We start from the raw sequence: 16,324 nt of genomic DNA on the forward strand, positions 1-16,324 counted from the left end.
AGACTCGAGGTCTCGATCTTAAGAGCTATTTTTAGCAGTGTTCAAGACTCGAGGTTTCGATCTTAAGAGCTATTTTTAGCAGTGTTCAAGTCATGGCCTCTAAACAGCCCACTTGAAGCAGCTTCCAAAGTCGAAAATCGGACTCGATTCCTCGATCTTTTTTCAGTTTTGGGATCGAGGCCTCGAGTCTTTTTGTCGTCGATCTTGCCCTGGCCTACTGTTTACTAACTGGACAGGCAACCCTTGATCCCTCTGCTTACAGTATACAGTAGGAATGGGCAGGTAGCGGTACCCAATACCGGAACTCCCGGTTCTACCGAAGGAGGTGTCAGTACGGGCTCTGGGAAGGAGCAGACACCAATGGTTTTTTAACGAGCCCCAGGAAGTGTGCTGTGTATAGGCCTAGGCATAGCAGCTGTGGCGTCAGAGGCACAATGCAGCGGGTGACCTTGACACATGACTTCAGATTAAAAGTTGACAATCAAAAACAAAGTTTGCTTAGATTTGGCATCAAATTAGGTTCCACGTGAGCCACTTTGCTTATATTGATACGCTGATTCCGAAAATGATTTTTAGCGGCGATAACTCTTTAAAAAATTCAGCATGCAAAGTTTAATCCTGCGCGGCGGCAAACTTCAAAGGTATTTTGGGTTGCAGTTCACCTCTCCAATTCTGACGTGTGTGTTTGTGGGGGGAGGAGGTGCGGGCGGCGCTGATCGTGGCGTTTGACTCGAGATGCGAGACGCACAGTCTGTGACGTCACCTCCTGGTGTCACTCCCAGTACCGGTACCTACTGGTACTGGCGGTTCTCGTCACCCAGTGCCGAGAAAGTATCGACACTGGGTTTTGGCTGTACCACCCAGCACTAGTATACAGCTGGCCCTCTAGATCCTCCCCCCCACCCCCACCTTCCTAAATTCTTTTGCCCTAGATGGAAAATGCCTCAAGTGGGAATTTTTTCTGTCTTGCAATTCTCTCATAGACAGGTTCAGCTGTATACTGATAATGTGTATTTATTTAATTTATTTAAACAATTAGTTTTAAAAGTGTTTTTAGGCTAGTAATATGTTGCCAGGTACAGATTTGTCAAAGCTTGCTTTGTTCCTCCCCTCCCCGCCCCCCCCCCCGCCCCCCACCAATCCCTTGTGGTTTCCAAAGATAAAAGGCCTCTGCATACTTGCGAAACTATTTTTTCTTAAATTTTATTGCAAGGGGCATGAGAAAGTCCATCCCCAGGGGCGTGGGTTCTTTGTGTTTTGTTTTTTTTGTTTAATTTTATAGAAGGTCATTTTTTTTCCCTTTGTCATTTATTTCTGCATCACTGAGGCATGATACACAGTATATGGCATGCTAAAATAGAAGCGACCTACTCGTGGTTTGTGTACACTCAAATAGCACATTATAATTTAGTATAATAGAAATTACCCTCATGGGCTTGAAAACATGATTGAAAATAGATTAACGTTTTACAACTCATAGACACACGTGACACAAACCTATGCTAAAAATTCTAACAGTTTAAAAGTAACATATCTGCAGTTAGAAGTTTAACCATGTCTGTATGCCCTGGGGTCATTTGGTACCCCTGGGGTTGTATTCTTCACATTTTAGAATACTTCTACTACGAAGGTCTCTTTGAAACGTTCGGTATTTCTCAAAAAGTCATTTTGACAGGCTGCAATGCAAAGTGTACAGATTGGATTAACGAGTAAATTTCCTGTTTGCAAAGTGGTGGCACAGAGTTCCCCACGTCGTATGGATACGTTAGATAAAACGCAATGTACGGATAGAGTTAAACATTTTGAAGCATGGCATAATCTACCGACGACATCTGAATTGGTTGCCCTTAATAGTTATTGAAGGATGGAACTGGGAAAAATGGTATTTGATGCTCAGAGACATGGGGGAGTTAAACTTTACTGCTGGCATCACCTTAGGAATAATTGTTTGCTTTGTTTTCAGTCGATATTATGAATAAACAGTGGGCTTGAGACGAGTTACGTCTTTGCAGATCATGTGAAAGTGTGGGATGCTTCTCTTTGTTGTAGTTGTAAAGTACTTTCTAAACAACTCAATCAAAATATAAGAATAAGATGCCAAAGTTTTTCATGTCTCTTAAATTTATTTTTCTAGACTGGGGTATAATGTGCATGTCGCTGTCCATATTCTCTTGTACTTGAATTTTTGTAGAAAATTATTTTTCTAGTAATCTATGTGTGCTCAGTTCCCTGATGGACTGCCATGTGAACTTTTTGAAATTGATAAAGGACCAAAAAATTTGTGTTCCTTTTTCCGTTATCAGCAGGCTTCAGTATTGTTTACGAGATGTGCAGTGTCTAGCCTGTAATATTTTGTTACCAGGAAATGATGATAAGGTGTACTTAGTGGGCCAAATTCTTTTGGGTGATGGGTGGGAGCACTTATATATATATATATATGTAGCTGGTTTTAATTCAGAATCTGCTTCTGTCTTGTTCCTCCATTAGGTCTGCAGACTGTAGAGTAACCCTTTCAACCCCAATTTAGATGATTGTCAAATTAGGGGTTGAGTCCCTATTTGACGATGGTCGAAATGCATCGTGTGTTTTGTTTGCAAAGCACATGGTTTATGTATATATGTATATTTTTATATCGACTATTTAAAATCATTTTTGTTGACAAGTTTATAGTTATCCTTCCATTTTAGCCTGATTTTTAAAGCTCAGGGTTTGTTTTGAGTGAGTTTTTTAGTTTAAAAAAAAAGGGGGTTGGTGGGTGGGGTAAAATCAATATTTTTTCTTTAACAGGTTTGGGACTCTGGGGTAGGCCAGAATCAAAGGGTGGAGAGATTCAAAGGGTTATGATTTATGTACATTTTCTCTTCAGTTGCTCAGTTCATGTCTCGGCAAAAGTGAAACCTCTTTCTTCTTTCTCGGAGTGTCTACATTTGTAATGCATCGATTGTGTAAGTTATTTCTTGGTTTTTTTCAGCCTCTACAGTCACATTTCTTCAGGGGGAGATGGCACTGGAAGAATACATAGAAAGTCATGACCCAACAAATGAGGACAACATTCTCGAGGCTAGAGGGTCACTGCAGGAGGCCTACGAGTGCCTGTCCAAAATTTCTCAAGGGAATTCAAGGGTACAAATTGCTTCAAAATGATATTCATTTCTAGATTTTTGTTCCAATAGTCTGATCATGTCTTAATTATTAACATCTTGATGGTTTTGCTTTGAATGCTGCTATAGTCTGTTTTTGTTGACAGGTGATTTCTTAGTTCTCTCAACAGACTTTTATTTAGTTTGAAATTTAAAAAAAATTTGGAGAGGGCATATCAGGTATTGATTATCTTTGCAGCAGTTTTCTGTCAAAGGGTGTTTTATGTGCTGAAATGGCAAAAGTCAAGGAAATAGCGAAAGTCAAGAGAACATCCACCCCTATAGGCATATCACTTTCCATAGGTGACATTTTTATAATAAATCTCTCCCTTGATATCTTCTAAGCAGATGGTTTTTACTGAAAGAAAGTCACATGTTGGATGATTCTCGACGGTGTAGACTTTATAATGCCATGTTTTCGGCGTATTTCAATGTTTACAATTTTTTTCTCACCTACCTCTTTTGATAACAACAGTTTGGGCTGCAAGCTGTATTCATTGTGCTTTCTCTTCAACATTGTCGGATTGCTCTATTTGCTGAACAATCCCACAAAACAGATGAAGAAGTAGATCAGCACACTGTACTGCACACTGTTCCATGTTTTTTGCTCATCTAAAGAAGTGAGGAAGCCCAATGCCTATGATGTTATGAGACACACCGTATGTTGTCATGTGCTCATGAGTAGTGCCTATGTGAACTATATTCGCCGAGATAATAGGCTATGACCAATTGAAAGCTGGCAGATGTACATTCGCTGACCTTGCTTCGCTGGGCCTATACACTGTGTGTAGGCCTATTGATGTGTATGATAAACAAAGGAAAACAATACACAAGCAATGTTTATCTCGGCCCACAATTAATACATCTGTGTTTCTGAGTCTCCTTTCTGCTGATTTGCTATCTTGTAGCACATAGGAATTGATGATTTTCTTCACTGAAGGGTTGTTAATAATGATTTTGTGGACAATAATCCCGAATATTCTTTTTGGTTTGGAAAGTGGAGCATTGCGGCTTATCTATAGCATTTTGACAAAATAAAAGAAAAAAAATACCTGAGGTTTTACTGTCTTTCTGTTTTTCGCTGCTTTTTCGATTAACTGTGTTTGGTTTAAGTGGATAACCACATACATTGTTTTTGTAAGTGAGGAAGATGGTTTTGAAGATCATCAGTAAAATCTATGAATGCCAAGACGTACAGTATGCATTTTTAAAATATATATTTATTTTCTCAGTTTCAAGAACAAGCATCGTTGCTTTTGGCAAAGATCCAGTTCTGTCAAGGTTTCTATCAAGTTGCATTAGCGTCTCTAGAAAAAGTAGATTTGGCTGCTGTTGCTCTGAGAGAAAGCGAGGGGAGCTCTCTCAGAAATACCAGACTCCTCTATATTGTGGCTGAATCATATGCTATAAAAGGTAAGTTTTCTTGAAATCTGGTTTTCTTGATATCTAGTTCAAAGAACTCTTTAAAGTTGTATTCAGCTTGTATCATTTAGAATTCAAGTGATCCATTTCAATTTACTGTCGTAGAATTTTCTTAAAGTAGAATTTTTATGCTCTAAATTTTAGTATGCCCCTTTGTAACTTGTTGTGACTGGATTTTCTTTGTTTTCACTACCAGGAAAATCCTTGGACAAGACAAAGGGAAACTTAAAGACCAAATACAAACTTGCGGAGCGAGAAGATGAGATCGTCACCTGCTATGAAATTTCAGGAGATCTGGCTTTGCTTTGTCTGCAGCAACGAGAAAAGCGCCAAAGTCAGCCCTGTGACTCAAATTTTGTCATCACCTCACTTGTTGAGATGGCTTTGTCACAAGTGCCCCTCATGCATCTGAAAAGCAGGTAGAGTTCATGAAAGGACCTGTTGATTTTCCCATCCTTTCAAGCACTTCAGGGCATATCTTTTAAAATTACGTCTATCCTGAAACAGTTCAAAATGGTACAGTGAATGTAAATAAACCCCTATCCCTTACCAGGTGGGTGTAACCCCACCTCAAAGGAGAATGCTTTTCCTATACAGTTGGGCACAGATAACACGAACACAGAAAACTCGAAATCACGGTTAGCTCAAACAATTTGCCATTGGAAGTGTCTACGTACTCCCCGATTGGGGTCTATGTAGTCATGGTGTCTAGGTGGACCCCAAAAATGTTGGATTGTGATTGGCTCGCTGAGCGAGCGGTAGTTTACATTGGTTACAACGCAAGGCTGCTAGGCCTACTTACTGATCATCTTGGGTAGTGATTGGATTTATCTTGTCTTACTATAATTAATTTATTTTAGCCTAGAGAGAGAGAGAGAGAGAGAGAGAGAGGGAGGGAGGGAGGGATGGATGGAGGGAGGGATTTTGTCGTGCATCCAGCCAAGAGTGTGCAGTTCGGTCTTGATTTAGATTCTAGATCTAGATACGTTTATTAATTAAATACTCTCTCTCTGGGCTAAAATAAATAAATTATAGTAACACTAGATTGACACACCGCCCGAGATGATCAGTAGCCTTGCATTGTAACCAATGTAAACTACTGCTCGCTCAGCGAGCCAATCACAATCCAACATTTTTGGGGTCCACCTAGACACCAAGACTACGTAGACCCCAATCGGGGAGTACGTAGACACTTCCTTTGCCATTTCCCAACTGATGTCTCTTTGATTTTTCTTCATCAGTTATCCCAAAATATGGATGTGTCGAACACATTTGTCACTCCCAGAAGTGTTGAAATTATTCATGCCTGACCGTATATATGTGTTATCTTATCTTGTGTAGGCGTTTCATCATTTGTTAATACTTATTATATGTTGATTTATGGACTGAGGGTCCAGTCTAGCAAAATATGCATCCTCATTCTCCCTATCAAAATGACTCGTTGGGGTCAAGCATGATATTGGGCTCCCACAAATATATATCCTGATACATTGGCGCATTGAAAGTTCAGTAGTGTAGGTGACCTGTGTCTAAATCTGTTTCTTCCATTACATTTGATTTTTCAAATGAAGGTCTTCTAGTTTTTTAGTGTCACTTTATTCTTTTATCTGCTTCAAGGCATATAGTGACAGTTATTGTGGACTAATTTAAATTTGTTGAGCTTCTGCAGTTTTCAAAACCTTCAATCCCCCTACTGTCGGCAAGGGACTTATATTCCCAATCCCTGCCTCTTTACTTTAACCCTATCCGTACTCCTTGGGGTCATTTTGTACAGCCGGGGTTGTATTCTTCACATTTTAGAATACTTCTAGTTCAATGATCTCTTTGAAACTTTCAATATTTCTAAAAACAATCATTGTGACAGACTGCTACGCAAAGCGTACGGAGCGGATTAACAAGTAAATTTCCTCTTTAGAAGTGGTGGCACAAAGTTCCCCACGTCGTATGGATATGATAGTAAAACATGACGTACGGATAGGGTTAATCACCTTAAGTGTATAGAAAGATGGAAATGATTCAAGACTTAAACTGACTTTCTTTATCTACAAGTGTAGATAATGTTATAATAATATTATGTCGCGGAGTCTTACACTGAGAAGTCAATTTGTCATCATCATCATTGCCTTTCTCGCCCTGGGTCAGGGTAGAGGCCACAAACAAATACTTTCCACCTTTGCCTATCCTCGGCTGGCCTCTTTATGTTATTCCATGTCTTGCCACTTTTTTGTACATCAATTTCTGTGACTCTTCTCCAGGTTCCACATGGTCTTCCCCTTGTTCTTTTACCCTGTGCGTTCCAATCCAACATTTTCCTTGTTATGCAGCTGCTTGACTTCCTGAGAGTATGTCCTATCAATCGCCACCGCCCTTTTCCTACCTCATCTCTGACGGTCTTCTGTCTTGTTCTACCTAACATTCCCTCATTGGTGACCCTGTCTGTCCATCTGATCCTCAGTAACTTCCTCAGAAACTTATTCAAGAAAACCTGGATCCTCTTTATGCAAGTCTGAGATGCATTCCATAAGTCGATTTGTAATGTGGGTTTAAGAGCCAGCTGTCATTTAACCTGAGATGAAAGTTCCTGCTTACTGAGTGTTTCCTGTTAAAAATTTGTTGACCTTTACATGTGTATTTCTTTTATTTCAGGGATGTTGACAAAAGCATTCAGCGTTACAGGGAAATGTTACGAGCTGTTGAATCAAGATTTACTCAGGACATAAGAAAGGTATTACTATTGTTGTGCGTGGGCTGCACCTGTGACTTGTGAAATTCAATTATTGCTTTTTTTGTGTGTAATGTTTAAGAAAAAAGACGACTTGATTCGTTTCTATTGTGATGGTTTGTTTGAAAATTATGTATTACAATACCTCAGTGAGTATCAGTATTCTGTCAGTAAACGCTGTTTTCTCATAAAACAAAACATATTTCTAAAGCTAAGGCTCAGTCACTAGTCAGATCTGTAGAATATCTGGCTTATAATTATAGTAAAAATTTTTTTTTTTCCAAAATATAACTACAATCGAACCTGCCTTAATGGAAACCTGTGTAAAACGGAAACTTGTCTTAACGGAATCTCCCCGCTCCCCCCTTGATATATTCTTCTTTAATTACCTGTATAAAACGGAAACCTGTCCAACACGGAAACGGAAAGAAAAATCCGCTCCCTTCCGAGGGTTTCACCTGTCTAAGATGGAAAATGCTTTGCCCACTCAGCCCTGATTTGAAACAAAACTCGCAAGTTTGATTCCGCCGGCTCTAAGCTTAACGCCATGGCCATGCCGCTGGCCAAGGAAGGGGAGTAGGGGTACAATGGGGGTATAGTAGAAGTTACCCTATGTTACCCCATCATGTGAGCATTGAGCGCTGCAGATGGTCAGTGTAGTGTGAGAGTGCTCGAGTAGCCAGCCACTACGGAAACTTTCCTGGGTAGCCAGAAGCCAGAGGTGTGAAATTAGATTGACCAATGCCTGCCGCCCTGATCGTACAGCCAGCCGAGAAAAGAGTTCCTCGAATCGTTGTTACAGTGAGGGCAGTGAGGGGTGGAATTTGTGGGTGGGATTAAGGGGGGAAGCAAAGGAGATGTTCTAACGTTTCTGTTTTTAATAGGTCAAACAGTGGTCCTATGAAAGGCAAGCACTGGTGGTAATTGGATGCGTAAGACTGACGCATGTCACTATCAGACAGGATAGCAGCTGAGAGGTGTGAAGTTTTGACCACTGCTTGCGAATCGGACAAGCGATCCTTGATCCCACCGGCTGGGCCTTTGAACCCCCCACCCTCACCCCCCTAAATTCCCCTGTCTAAGACGGAATTTTTTTCCCGCTCCCTTGCGATTCCGTCTTACACAGGTTCGACTGTATAGTTTCTCCCCTCTACTTTTGAAAAGTGCATGTGTTCCAGCATGAACATGCCATTGTGCAAGGCAAATGAGTGATAAAATGTAAGAAAAGATTAATACAAGGAGAATTGTGTAGAATTGAGTCATTTCTTAGTTTAATGTACTCGCTTTTTGAAAACTGTTTAGAAAATACTATAAAGAGTAAAATTCAAAGTGGAATGCATTTTTCCTAATCGTGTTGTTCGCTCATTGCCCTTTTTTTTCAGCACCTTGCCCTGGAGCTGGCTCAGCTGCTCCTGCGCTCGTGCAGCATGAATTCCTACAAACCGATAGATCTGCTGGCCAAGAACCAGAACGCAAAGGGACCAAAACCATTCGTGCGTTCGTCAGACAAGTAAGCTGTCTATTGATTTTTCGAATTGGAGCAAAAAAGATTTCAGTGTAACCGTTTTTCAGGTTTAATTTGTTGTGAAGGCCGAAAAAGCTCTTTATTTTAACCTTAATCATCTCTTGAGTAACATTTTGTTCATCTTTATTGCAAGCTTCTGTATATTTAAAGTTCCTCGTTTCTATTCTAAGACATCGTTTTTATTATTGTCCTCACCTCATTTCCTTTCGTTTTGTTCGAGAATTGCTAACACGGATTGTTGTTGTCGCTTACTCCTGTCATTGTTCAGACAGATGTGAACCATGTTCAAGTTTGCGGCTTACCACTTCGGCAGTGGAAAATTAAAAATTTACTTGATGTGTTTAGGTTGGTTGCTGTAGATAAAGTTGAGATAACTGCCTTCCCAAAGCTAAATTTACCTTGGTTGCTTAAAATAGATGGGTTTCCTTAGGAACTAAAAAATGTCTGCAGTAAAGGCATTCTAGCAGAGAAATAGGCCATATTTGTAATTCCTGTGCTGACTTTAGAAAGTTTTTTCAAAGTCCTCTTTGATATGGTTTGACGTCTTTGAAGGAAAAAAGCTGCCATATTGGCACAATTTGACAAACTCCTTTTCTATCAAACATGTTGGATTTTCTGGGTGACAACCGGAGGTCTGTTGTGATGAAAATCATGGCCAACAACCAATGAGAAGGCTACTTGTATATTGAGTGTTCAGTGGGTGGAAGGACCTGCAACTCTCTATCCCTGGGAGCGAGAGGGAGAATGAAGAAGAAGAGGAAGAAAAAGCTTACCCTTTTACTTGTGTCTCCTTCAATCCTAGGGCCTCAGGAAGCTGGCGTCGTCATCTGAGCAGCAGGTGTTTCATAGTACCATCATTACTTTGGATTTTCTCACTAAAGATTTGCAGAAATTTTGTCAATTCTTATCGTTTTGGATGCAAGCACTTTTCTTCTTTTTTTTTTTTTAAGGCATTCATTTTTTCAAAGTTTCTTGAATTGAAGTCAGTTTATAAAAGAATGAAAACTCAAGGTGTCATTTCGATTGAATATAAAGATTTCTATGCAATAATTGGGGAATAACAAATTAATAACATTAGACTTCTCTTTTACTATGCTTTCTATGCTATTTTTTTTTTGGCAAAAAAATAGACATATTTGTAACCAGCTATATATATATAAGCTTTTGCTTTGAAGTTCTGCATAGTCTATTTTTAATACCTTAGTAATCTTTGATTTTTTTTTTTTTAAAGTTGCTTATGAAATCTGGTTCACTCAAGAATTTACCATACTCCTTTTAAATGCTTCATTAACAAAGCTAGGAAATCGCTTCTTTCCTTTATATGCTAGATTTCCTGCCAGTTACCAGTTATGATGAAGTGCTAAAATGCTTGTTTAGTGGTGATAATGAGAAGAAGGTTAATCTGTTTTTGTAGTTTTTGAAGGTCAAGGATGCTCCTTTGTAGTCTGTTTTGCTTAAGCTTTACGTATGAAGATGACAAATTAATATTTAATTTGATGAAGAGATTAAGATTAATGGCCTTTTACGTATTGTACCTAGTTCATAGCAAAAGGGTTAAAAAAAAAATATATATATAATCATTTGACCTGCCTGTTATTTTTTAAAGACTCACAGTTTAAAAAAAAGGGATAATGAGATTTTCATAACATCCCTTTTTCTCTCTCTCTCTTTCTTTCTCTCTTTGTCTCTCTCTTTCTCTCTTTGTCTCTCTCTTTCTGTTTTTCATTCTCTCTCACTATTTCTTTCGCTCTCTCTCTCTCTCTCTCTCTCTCTCTCTCTCTCTCTCTCTCTCTCTCTCATTCTTTATCGCCCTCTCTTTTTATTCCCTGTCCCCCCCCCCCCCCCTCCCCTCGGTCCTTCCTTAATCCCTGCACCTTGTTTTTCCTTGTTTTCACTGTCACATCTGGTGAAGGAACACCCATTTGCTACTAATGGGCTTCAATCTTTGCGATAACTTGCATGCTATCCAAATTTTAACGATTCATCTTATTCATCTTGGTAATGTCCATATGCTTACATTGTATTTTATATTCTAGCATAGTTTCTCTTTTTCCCTCCCCATTGTCTGTCTTATCTTTTCCTTGCACTAAATGACCATATTTTGTCATGTGTTTCTTTTTTGATCAAACTCAAATTTTTTTTCCATAACATTTAGATTAAAAGAGAGCTTTGTGATGACAGTGAGATGTCATTTTTGCACTATATTTTTTCAATATTTTACTCCTTTTACTGTCTTATTTATTGAGATTTTGAACAGGGGGCATTGATATTCATTAGTCTAGAAAGTATTGTGGTTCTGCTTAAACTGAAATCTGTGAGACAGCTGGATTTTCTTCAGTGTAGCTGTGTTTTCAGTGTAGAGAGAGAGCTCAAATAGCGAAAATGAAAATCAGCGATTCTTGTTTTTTTTTTTACTGTTTACGGCTTTTTGGATTAATTATATTAGGGGTAAGCAGATGCCACTGTGTTTAAGACTTATCGAGTTTGCAGGTTTATCTTACACTTTCATGTCATAAAGGGAATCCTGTTGTAATTGTTATGTGAAAAAGTGAAAAAGTATTTACATTTGAATAAGAAGCTTTCTGTTATATATCACCCAAGTTCAATATTTAGATTTTATTTAATGAGACTCCCACAGGGAGAAAAGTTTCTCTATTTGATAGGCCATTTAAGATGTATTATAATTATTATGACTGCCTTTTGAGATATTCTGACAGTTATTAGTATGATTTGATATGGAAACAGGTTAGTCACGTAGCAGACATTGATTACATAATAATGCAAAAGATGGCATGGAAATGTTCTGGATCAAAGCGTTGGTTTTGTTTTCTTAGATATATGATTATTTGTGGGTAGTTGGCGGGTGCTCTGGTGTGGTTTGCTTCTTCTTTCCTATGAAACATCTGTCATCCATATCTCCCCTTCTTCTTTTTTATGTTTGTTACTCTCTTGTAACACCTCTAATCTCCTGGCGCTCATATGACCCTATGCAGTTGCGAGCACCATAAAACATCTACTAAAACAAACAAAATATGATGTTTTAATTCACTGAATTGATGCTTTAAGATTTCATTTGATTTTCTGTATTACTTGATAGAATGAATTCTTTAAAAAATTTTCCTCCGCGTTTGAGAATACTCGATGTTTATTTGTTTTACCATTCTCTGTCTTCATAGTGGGTGGTGGAGGGCTCCACTGGTAGGTCCCAACTTCGTTTCTTTCCATCAGTTGTTTTGTCAGTCTGTTTTGCTTTTTCCTACTGCATATGGCTATTATCATGTCAGTATGCTCCAAACTAAAGTAAACTAAACTCTCCTTTTCAGACTCTTTGTTCCTCAGACTCTTGATGAGGAGGTTCTACTTTTGTTGCTTATTGCTGAAGCTGTGGTAAGGAAATGAATGCATGTTGTAATTTGACTGGTTATTGTATTATTTAAAAAATGTTCAGTGTGCAACATATGCATATAATTTTGGCCATAACTCATTTTGATAGAAGGTGCACTAGACTTCAGAATAACCGCTGAATCACCATCATAATCCAGTTCTTTCCGATTCTAACATTTACCATTTCAGTCACACAGTGGCTGTATAGTGTTACAGACTGTTAGTTACTTACTGCTGATATTTATATATTCTGTACCTGTCAATGCCATAAGTGCTCTTCTGCAGCTGTGTGAACTGAAGAAACTGGGGGTAAAATGCCTATCCTAAGGATAGAACTTGCTTCCCGTGGACACTGAAGATTTGGAAATTTTATTCATAGCCGCGGATTAAAAAAAAAAGAAATTACCAAATTCCTTACAAAAACTTCTGTCTGCAATGGTGTAGCTGTATTTTTATTTGTCCTCTTAGGCTTGGAATATAGTTGAACATGTCCTTGTTTGTTTTTAATGTTTGGGTAGAGATTGAAGTCCGAATGGTTATTTTCCCAGGTTTTTGAGCCAGTATTCTTGGAAACTTAAAATAAAACAGTTGTCACATTAGGTTGTCTCCTGCTACAAAGCTTTAGGGATTTATTTCTCTGATTACGTATGATAACTCCTCTGCGACCATTGTTTGAAAGTCTGGGTCCTGACATTGTGCATTGTTGGGGGTTTTTTAAAACACGTAGTCAATAAAATATATCTCCTCAACTTTTGGTGAAATAATAATATACAGCTGTAAGTTAAGCGAGGAATATTTTGTATTTGTATGCATTTGATTTTAGGGCACGAGAGAAGCAGTGTTGGAGAGGAATAAGGAGACGCATGAGATGACACTGACCAGCGTGACAGCAATCTACGACTTGTTAGCCTTAACCCTAGTGAGGCGAGCTCAGTTCCTTAGGCTCACAGAGGTATGCTGGACTCTTTAGATTAGTCGCTCACTAGCAGACTTATTAGTGAGGGGAAATGTGGTGTAGAAGCTTTCAAAGGTATGGTATTCTCATATCCTTCAGTAATTGTGGCAATCAGAAGTCTGGTTGATTCATTTGGTCTTGATAAAAATCCATTCTTGAGGTTCTTATGGTTGACTCATTAACTTTCATGCTATTCATGCCAGGGAGGCATTGCGCTGCCAAGAGCGAAATGCTCGCAGCTAAAGCGATTTGAAAACAACAACAATTTGCTATTCATGCTATCTCAGTTTCACTCGCCTCCAGACTTATGGCAAGTCTGGGAGCTTACTCCACTGTCAAACGAGATTGAAATTAATCAACTCTGCTTTTGAAGCTTGATGAGATATTTCTTTGCGCCATAGAGCCATAGTAAATTCCTGGACCACATTCAATGACAGATAACATCACAGATTACTTTAGACTTTGAGTAGTGTCAAAGTGATGATGTTATAGAGCCTATTGAGCTTCCTGGATTTGTAAAACTGATTTTGAATATGAACAGAGTCTGCTGAATCCTTGTACTGCTTGAACTGTGAAATGTAGGCCAATTTCCTTGAAATCAGAAACGAAACAAAATTTAATAAGATACCATTTTTTACTGGTTTTGTGCTTAAAAGCGACCAAATATCGCTATCTGTTTCGACTTGTTCCCACTCCAGTCTGTGGGCTGGACTTACTAATCTATTATTTATTTTACTTTGACATTTTCAAATCTCACCTGTCTTGATAATAGCCTTCCCTCACCTCTTTCTTTCTTTTCCAGTCCTTTGAAAAAGCCATGAGATTTTCCTTTGAGGAATTTCACATATGGTACCAATATGCCAACTCACTAATTTCTTCCCACAAGGTAAGTGTTTGAGACTCCCTGACAATATCTCTTTAGGCCAACTGGTTTTCAATTTTGAATTATAAAGAGTAATGTTTTTTTGTAACTATTGGCGAGTAATAGACGCAGTGTTGCATACCATCATAAATTTCCTTCTTGCAGCTGGAATTTTGTTTTGCCTCGTATAATAAAACTATAAGACAATCAACAAGACTACAGGATTTGATACAATAGGTATTTTATTATGTTTTATTTCTTATAATGTTTGTCTCTGAAATATATTTCTCTTTTATCGTGATTTCGGTCCTTTGTATGGCTATACCAATGCTATCTATTATTTATTATTATTTGTTTTTTTGCTGATCTGAGATGCATCTGAAAATGATTGAGGTGCAATGAGTTCTTTAACCCTATCCGACGTCATGTTTTACTATCATATCCATATGACGTGGAGAACTCTGTGCCACCATTTTCCAAAGAGGAACTTTACTCGTTAATCCGATCCGTACGCTTTGCATAGCAGTCTGTCAAAATGATTTTTTGAAAAATACTGAAAGTTTTAAAGAGATCTTTGTACAAGAAGTATTCTAAAATGTAAAGAATACAACCCCGGGGTTACAAAGTGACCCCAGGGCGTACAGATAGGGTTAACTCTTTACATTATTCCTCAGCATGCTCATGCCCTGCTGGTGCTCGCCGAGTGCCACCGCCTGGCTCCGCACGACACCTGCGTGTGCCTGCAAGCTGCGCAGTTGTGTTACGAGCACCTCCAGATCTACCAGCAGGGGTTGGAGTGGTCGGAGCGGGCCGTGGAGTGCACGGGGTCTCAGCACCATCTGTCCAGGGCTCACATGGCCCTGGGGACCGGTCTGTGCCTGGTGGCCAAGGACTCCAAGCTGCTGCAAGACAGAGAGGAGCTCAACGAGAGAGCTCTGAAGGCTTTTAAAGAGTGAGTTGTGCAAAGTTGTTGTCTTTGTTGTTGTTCAGTGTTCATCCAGTCCCCCCTAGGCTGGCACTTCTCCGACCAATGTCATGCCACTGGAGACCAAAAACTCTGTGCCCTTCGTAGCAGAAAAAGAAGTTGAATGGATGGAAGCACCTGTCTTCTTTTGGGCAACATGTGGGACAAAACTAGATTTAAAGTGAGAGACATTTTTTTGTCATTAAAAATGTTTGTGGGTGGTTGGAAGGTGCTCTGATGTGGTTGCTTCTTCTTTCCTATCACACATCTATCTCCCTTATCTCTTTTTCTTTTTTTTTTGTTTGTTATTCTTTTAGAACACTAATCTTTGGCACTTATATAACCTTATTAAATTGCAAGTGCCGTAAAAATCTTACTGCAACTAAACTTAATATGTTTACAAACTAATACAGACCTGTTTTTGTTTGAATTGATTTCAGAGCACACAGGTTGGATCCCAATGACTACTTAGCTGCATTCCATTTGGCTTTACAGTTTGCAAATCTCAGGAAGGTGTGTATGTTGTGCTCAATTCCAAGAGGGATCCATAGTATAGTCAAGGTGATTGATCCTGCATCAAAGGGACATTTGATCCAGACACTCCAGTCTCAATTGATCAAGATGAAGGGCTGAATTATATAGTTTTAACGCAAGGTTGTCTTCAATACAGTACAAAAAGTACCGGAGTTTTATGGTCCATGTACCCTACTTTCTTCCCAGTTTGCCAACAGATAAAATATATTGAGGCCTTGCTGTTCACAAAGTTGCTAAGTCACATTTCATGTTAAATCAAATTCATATGATTAATTTTTTTGTTTGTAGATCTGACACATCATAAGATGTACCTTGGAACCAGGGACTGACTTTGTACAGAGGGCCTCTGATGCTGATAGACTCTTGCTTTTTAAAAAGTTTAAATTTACGCACCTTCTTTGAAACCTTAATGGAAATCTTTTTGAAAAGTTTAAATTTATCCAGCTTCTTTGAAATCTTAATGGAAATCTTTTGGCTGTGGGTATTTTGTCTCGTAGATCAGCGAGGCAGTCACATACACCAAGCTCTCGCTGAAGCTCAGGAGTGACTTCATTCACTCGCTTCACTTGATGACCCTGCTGTTGTCGGCTCGCAAACAACACGAGGAGGCCATGACCTTGATTCGAGCTGCCTTGGAAGAGTACCCAGATAACTTGAGGTAGAAATGGTGTGTATGTAAGGGTGTATGGATGTGTGTGTGTGGAAAGAGGGAGAGGGGGGGAGAGAGAGAGAGGGGCTGGAGAGAGAGAGAGAGAGAGAGAGAGAGAGAGAGAGAGAGAGAGAGAGAGAGAGAGAGAGAGAGAGAGAGGGAGAGAG

At 39.1% G+C, this 16,324-nt stretch overlaps 1 protein-coding gene across 2 annotated transcripts in view; it reads left to right on the plus strand.

Moving 5' to 3' along the window:
* The window catches only part of LOC101851677 (tetratricopeptide repeat protein 7B), a 33,613-nt gene that overhangs the window by 7,866 nt on the left and 9,423 nt on the right, over window positions 1–16,324 (plus strand). Inside the window, exons 2-13 of one of the 2 annotated variants that reach the window (XM_005109350.3) lie at window positions 2,972–3,123; window positions 4,373–4,553; window positions 4,759–4,981; window positions 7,209–7,287; window positions 8,667–8,794; window positions 9,612–9,647; window positions 12,133–12,196; window positions 13,017–13,145; window positions 13,951–14,034; window positions 14,685–14,962; window positions 15,415–15,487; window positions 16,006–16,166. In XM_005109350.3, coding sequence (XP_005109407.1) covers window positions 2,972–3,123; window positions 4,373–4,553; window positions 4,759–4,981; window positions 7,209–7,287; window positions 8,667–8,794; window positions 9,612–9,647; window positions 12,133–12,196; window positions 13,017–13,145; window positions 13,951–14,034; window positions 14,685–14,962; window positions 15,415–15,487; window positions 16,006–16,166 — 1,588 coding nt within the window. The remainder of the gene's footprint in view (window positions 1–2,971; window positions 3,124–4,372; window positions 4,554–4,758; window positions 4,982–7,208; window positions 7,288–8,666; window positions 8,795–9,611; window positions 9,648–12,132; window positions 12,197–13,016; window positions 13,146–13,950; window positions 14,035–14,684; window positions 14,963–15,414; window positions 15,488–16,005; window positions 16,167–16,324) is intronic. The other variant, XM_005109351.3, reaches the window with a different exon arrangement.

Source organism: Aplysia californica, unplaced genomic scaffold, assembly GCF_000002075.1.
Source record: "Aplysia californica isolate F4 #8 unplaced genomic scaffold, AplCal3.0 scaffold00769, whole genome shotgun sequence".
Classification (NCBI taxonomy): domain Eukaryota; kingdom Metazoa; phylum Mollusca; class Gastropoda; order Aplysiida; family Aplysiidae; genus Aplysia; species Aplysia californica.